This window comes from Austrofundulus limnaeus, unplaced genomic scaffold (assembly GCF_001266775.1).
Source record: "Austrofundulus limnaeus strain Quisiro unplaced genomic scaffold, Austrofundulus_limnaeus-1.0 Scaffold256, whole genome shotgun sequence".
Lineage (NCBI taxonomy): Eukaryota > Metazoa > Chordata > Actinopteri > Cyprinodontiformes > Rivulidae > Austrofundulus > Austrofundulus limnaeus.
The window spans coordinates 136,507-141,723 of record NW_013952658.1 but is presented as its reverse complement, the minus strand read 5'-3'; the positions used below and the strand labels follow the sequence as shown (position 1 = coordinate 141,723).

Genomic DNA, 5,217 nt, shown 5'->3' with positions numbered 1-5,217 from the left:
CAATTGAAAGAAGAGTGGTCCAAAAGTCTTCCAGAATACAGATAAAACACAATACTGATAGTACTGAGAGCTATTGCTGTTCAAAGTGTTTCTACAAACTACTGAACTGTTGTGCAAAATTAGTTTTTGTCACTTTGTTTCTTCATTTGGATTAGTTCCTGTTTCACAGCTGGTTTAATTTACCAAGTGTTCTAAGTTCTTTTTTTTTAAGAAATTTGTTTAATTTCAGGACCTGGTATAGAAACTAGATCATGTATTTTTGGATTGGTAAGACAGCATAGTTTTTAACGACTAACCCCTGCTTACACTGTCAACAAAACAGATTACAGTATGTCATTGTAAAATATTATAGTGTACTGTAAGCACAATGGAATGGTCCAATTAAAAGACATGACTGACCTGGTCACCACCCATTCATCCTGGGGAGTCAAATACAGTGTGGTGATAGGGATACAGCCAGTTTGGGTGACGGTTTTTATGTACTTGGCTGCAGAAACAGAAGTAGATCATGTCAGATGAGTCTACAACTAGTCAAACTTGAAACACAAGTGATGATTGTGTAACAGTCAAACAAAGGTCACATGCAACATCAACACCACATGATTAGATTTTTTTCTTAGTTTTTCGCTTCCCATTCCCTTTACCTATTCCATCCTTTGTGTGCACCTCTCCTTCCCAGGTGTTGATCTGGACTCCCTCTCCAGGGAAAGAGGAGCTGCCCAGCACAGCATGACCCTGAAAAGAGGCATTCTTTGGGACACTCAGACTGTAGAAACTGGTACCCAGACGTTTCTTGAAGCATGTTTGGTTCTCGTTGTTAATCTGGTACATGATACGCTTTAGAAGAGAACAAAGGTTATGATCAACAACAGTACAAGTCGCRTTAATAAAAACATCACTTCTTTGGTGCCATTACTTGTTTGTAGAGCAGGAGGAAGTCAAAGAGGAAGGTTTCATTGCCAGAGAGTCCAAACTCTTGCAGGCGAATGCGTTCTTGTATTCCATCATAGGTGTAATTCACAAACGCCACCAGGCTCTCGCTTTGGGTGATCTTAAAACATAAACACATTTAGGTTTTCCTGTGTTTATTTTACTTCATAACACAACATTTATATCTGAGTAGCAATGAAAAGCTCTGAAATGAACTGAGACTTACCACAGTGAGGGAACCAGACAGCAGTGGTGGGGAATCTGTCAGGAGGAAAGAATTCATTCAAGCAAAACTTTGGAGCATTTCTGTAAAACCTTAGAAGAAAACGAACAGGAGAAATGTCTTTGATATGTGTGTGTGTGTGTGTGTGTGTGTGTGTAAGTGTACTTACCGCATGGTTGAGGTCTCTGAGCCAAGCCGCATACTGCCAAGCACACAACCAGGAGGAAAACTTTCATGTTGTCTAGCAGCAGGTTCACTGTCCTGTAGGGCTGTGACGGATTATTGACTGTTCAGTTCCTTTTAAACAAAACAGGGAATTCCTRCACTGCATTGTGTTCCTGATTCCTCTGTGATTTACATACCAGCCCTAAAGGAGAACTGTATTCCTACATGGTGGCATTAGTCAGCATATTTGGTTCAGTTGGCAGATACTTGAAATTTAGYTCTGCCCTGTGATCAGGTAAATCATGTTACCATGATGTGATGAAATTCGGAATCTATAGCTTTTTTTTTAAGTCATGGTGGTAATCCTAAGAATCAAAATCTTTAACCCTTTGAGCTAATGATAAATAATATCCATTTTATCTTTCTTTCAAGTGGTCTGATTAAAAACAGTAGACAGGTGTTCTGATTACAGAATATATTTCCATCTGTTCGTCTCTTCCAGACAACCATTTAAAATAGTAAAAAAAAAAAAAAGGTCCCAAAAAAGGGCGCTGCTGAATTTGTGTGTATAAAGACTCAGAAATTCTGCAGTACTTTATTTTCCATGATATCTAGTTTTCTTCTCAAAGCCATTGGCAGTCTTGGTTTAGTACCAATTACTCTACCCATATCTTGTGTTTTACCACAGTTCTCTTTGTTCTCTTCATAAACTAAACACAACATTTTAATAGAAAAGTACAACCTCCAGTTTTTTCTTGAGGACCAGAAAGGCATCCACAAATCCCCTGCGCATTTCTGGGTTCAGGCTTTTTTTATTGACACCTGCCTTCTGTTTGTAATCAGCACACCTGTCTTCTGTTTGTAATCAGCACACCTGTCTGCCTTGGCCAACTAATCCTCAAAGCTGTCCATGATGCTTACTCACACATCGGCTGGTGTCTGGAAGTTGAAGCAAAAAAGTTTAAGCAAAATGACAAATTTCTCATGATGTCACAAAGCTTTGGCCCAGGACTTGTGTCAAGAAATGGTGACAGAATCTACTACAAGAACAGAATGTCAATTTTCARWGTGCTTCTACATTAATGAGAGATAGTTTCTCAGCTTTGAATGGAGAATAAAAACAACCTTAAGACAGATGAGCTGTGTGAAGAGTCTTTAAGCAGAGAAGTTATGCAGGTCAAAGGGATGATTAGTCAGAAGCTCTGTCCTTCAAATTGCCTCAAAACCAACAAGTCACAATAGACAGAGTTGTTTTGTGCGGAATGTTAAGTGTGTTTTTTTCTCCCAGTTTCCCTGAAGTATCAGTTTGGTCTTATACCTGAGGGGAAAAAAAAAGAAAACAAATATTTCTAAAGCAGTCTTTGTAGCGAAATATGCAAGAAAAACTTRCCAAGAAACCGTTGTGCTTGCCTCTATGGCTTTGAGAGAGATAAGCTGAAATGGAATGGCTGCCTGTCACCCCACATTTGCATCAGATGAGATAACAAAGACAATCAAAAAAGTCATTTTCTTCACCAGCTACCTTTAGGTGAACACTACATAGGACTGCGCGAAGTCCTGCATCCGAACCTGTCCTTGTCCCTTAGTTGAGCTGGTGTGAAACCCAGCAGAACCATGCAGACAGAGACTGACCTGTGGCTGAGCTTTGACCCTACAGGAGCTGGTATAGAGAGAACACAATAAAGCTTTTTTATGAGTTCGGCTGATATCTTCCTTACTTAAAATATTAAAATAACCTAAAAATCAGGCCAAATTAAAATGACATCAGTCCACCATGTTGTAAAAGCAAACTATTTATCCATAACTTATCTAAATTCCTGTGTTAAAATCCAACAGATACAGTTTATGTTTAAAGAGTTACTAACTGATTAGCTATTGCTTTATTGCTTTATTTTGGATTGTTTAACTTACAATTTGCTCTGAGTGATGTGCTTTAAAAAACTTAAATGCTAAAATTTTAGTTAAAATTTGATATTTTGGCTTAGTTTTATTCAAACAAAAGCTTAGATGAAGCATTGGTAGTGAGAGTAGGGAGCAGGTGGAAGAGAGCCTGGAGAGGTGGAGGTTTTCTCTGGAGAGAAAGGACTGAACCGATTGTGTTTTTTATGCACCAACCAAAGTACACCAGTTTTTAAACTGTGTTGATGGGCCAAGAAAAAACAGTTATGATGAATGATTCACAACTCTTCAAACATGATGTGAGGTGCTGCTGGAAGCAGCCTCTCATTGAAAAAACACCTGKATTCCTCAGCTTCCTGCTCCCCACATAGTACATCATGCTTGCTTTTGTCTTAGGYCACAGAAGAACACACTGAAGGTCCATTGTCCACACTGAGAGTTTTTCACTGGATTCCTGTTTATCCTTAGCTTTTTTAGCTTTAGCTTGAGCCTTTAATTTTATGTGAGTAGCAAGAGTGTCCTGATCTATATTTCCTACCTTGGCGCCGAGACATACGTCACACTGGTCTTTTTTTGGTACGAACACTAAATATTTCAGCTCACTGAATGCTTTTTGGAAATATGTCTCACTCACAACACGTGCACCACTTTCACTTAGCAGCTTTCTGGTATTCTCGGTAAAGGTCACTTAGAACTGTTCCTGGCTCCAGAAACTTCTTATCCTTATAGGAGGGAACCTGACGGCAGTAATGTGATGGAACGGAAGGCAGCCCACAGAGGCAGTCTTTTAGGAAAGTCTGGTCAGCATCTGATATTGGCACTCGTGGACCTAACAAGTACAAAACATGAGAATAAGAATGGAGATATACTATAGACTTGTAAGGACATTCAGCGAGCATCCTTCAGTCATACAATTCCTGGAAAACCCACTTACCATTTTTATTGACCTTGGGTTTGGGTGGATCAGTTTTGGTTTTCATGTCCTTAACTAACCATGATCCAATGGTTCTGGGGGCAATGCCAAGGGTTGAACAGAAAAGATTCTTACACACAGGTCGTTWATGTCCATCTTCCAGTTGCAGGTAGTTTAACGGAGGTTTTTCTCCTTGATGAAACACCACCTTTCTTCTGCTTTATAGGCACCTATATTTAAAGAAAAGCAAAATAGCCAATCAAGACACTTCAAATTTAAACCTGGAGTGAAATGAAATACAGTTTGATGAGCTGAGGAGGCTGTAGAGGTGACAAAATTTGCTATGATTAACAAGTCACTTACATGTTCCACTAAAGTCTGGATATACAGCTTGCATTTCTCCCAGGAGGGCATGGCCCAGAACGTGTTGAAGATAGCTGCTCTCTCTTCTTCACTCAGCAGTTCACACTTTCGTTTTGTTGACCTTAAGCAGTGCTGTGATGTGCAGGMTGGGCCCATGGTCTTTGCCTTTCTTTCCTGTCCCATTGCATTCTTGTAACTCTCTCCCTTACGACGTTTCTCTCTTATCGCTTGTCGCRTCCACTGTGACCTTGGACGCTTACGATGTTTAACAGCAGAAAKTTCAAGTGCAGCTTCAGTTTCTTCTTCCCTCTCACTTCCTTCCTTCTCTCCTGTTTCTTCCTCACTATGRTGAGCTGTGTCTGCATCACTATCATCCGGACGGCCATCAGGTTTACAGTCCTCATCCAAGACAGATTCATCATGTTCACTTTCTGACCATGAATCAGAATCAGCTGTGGAGGCTTTACTGTCTGTGTCTTCTTCAACCTGTTGCCTGMTGTCTATGTCATTTCCTTCTATCTCAGGTCCACTGTCATCTAAATCCTTCTCTAATTTGGTATCAAGTTCATTTCCTGACKCTGAAGCAGAAGAAAATAAAGTGCTGCTGAATGTTAACAGCAAACCATGGTTCACTGCAAAACCTCAATCTTACAAAATATACTTATTATTTCTAGTCGAAATGTATAATTTCTGGTCCAAATCTCTTTACACTTAAAATAAAAAG

General features: G+C 39.7%; 1 protein-coding gene across 1 annotated transcript; it reads right to left on the bottom strand.

Moving 5' to 3' along the window:
• Positions 1 to 399: 399 nt before the first annotated feature.
• LOC106526064 (ependymin-2) lies at positions 400 to 2,126 on the bottom strand (the record flags this gene model as incomplete). The annotated part of the gene is given in 6 exon segments (XM_014020527.1): positions 400 to 487; positions 645 to 837; positions 917 to 1,051; positions 1,157 to 1,191; positions 1,323 to 1,422; positions 2,061 to 2,126. Coding segments are annotated over 6 exon segments (602 nt in total), but the record flags the coding sequence as incomplete, so codon positions are not given.
• Between the last annotated feature and the right edge of the window lie 3,091 nt (positions 2,127 to 5,217).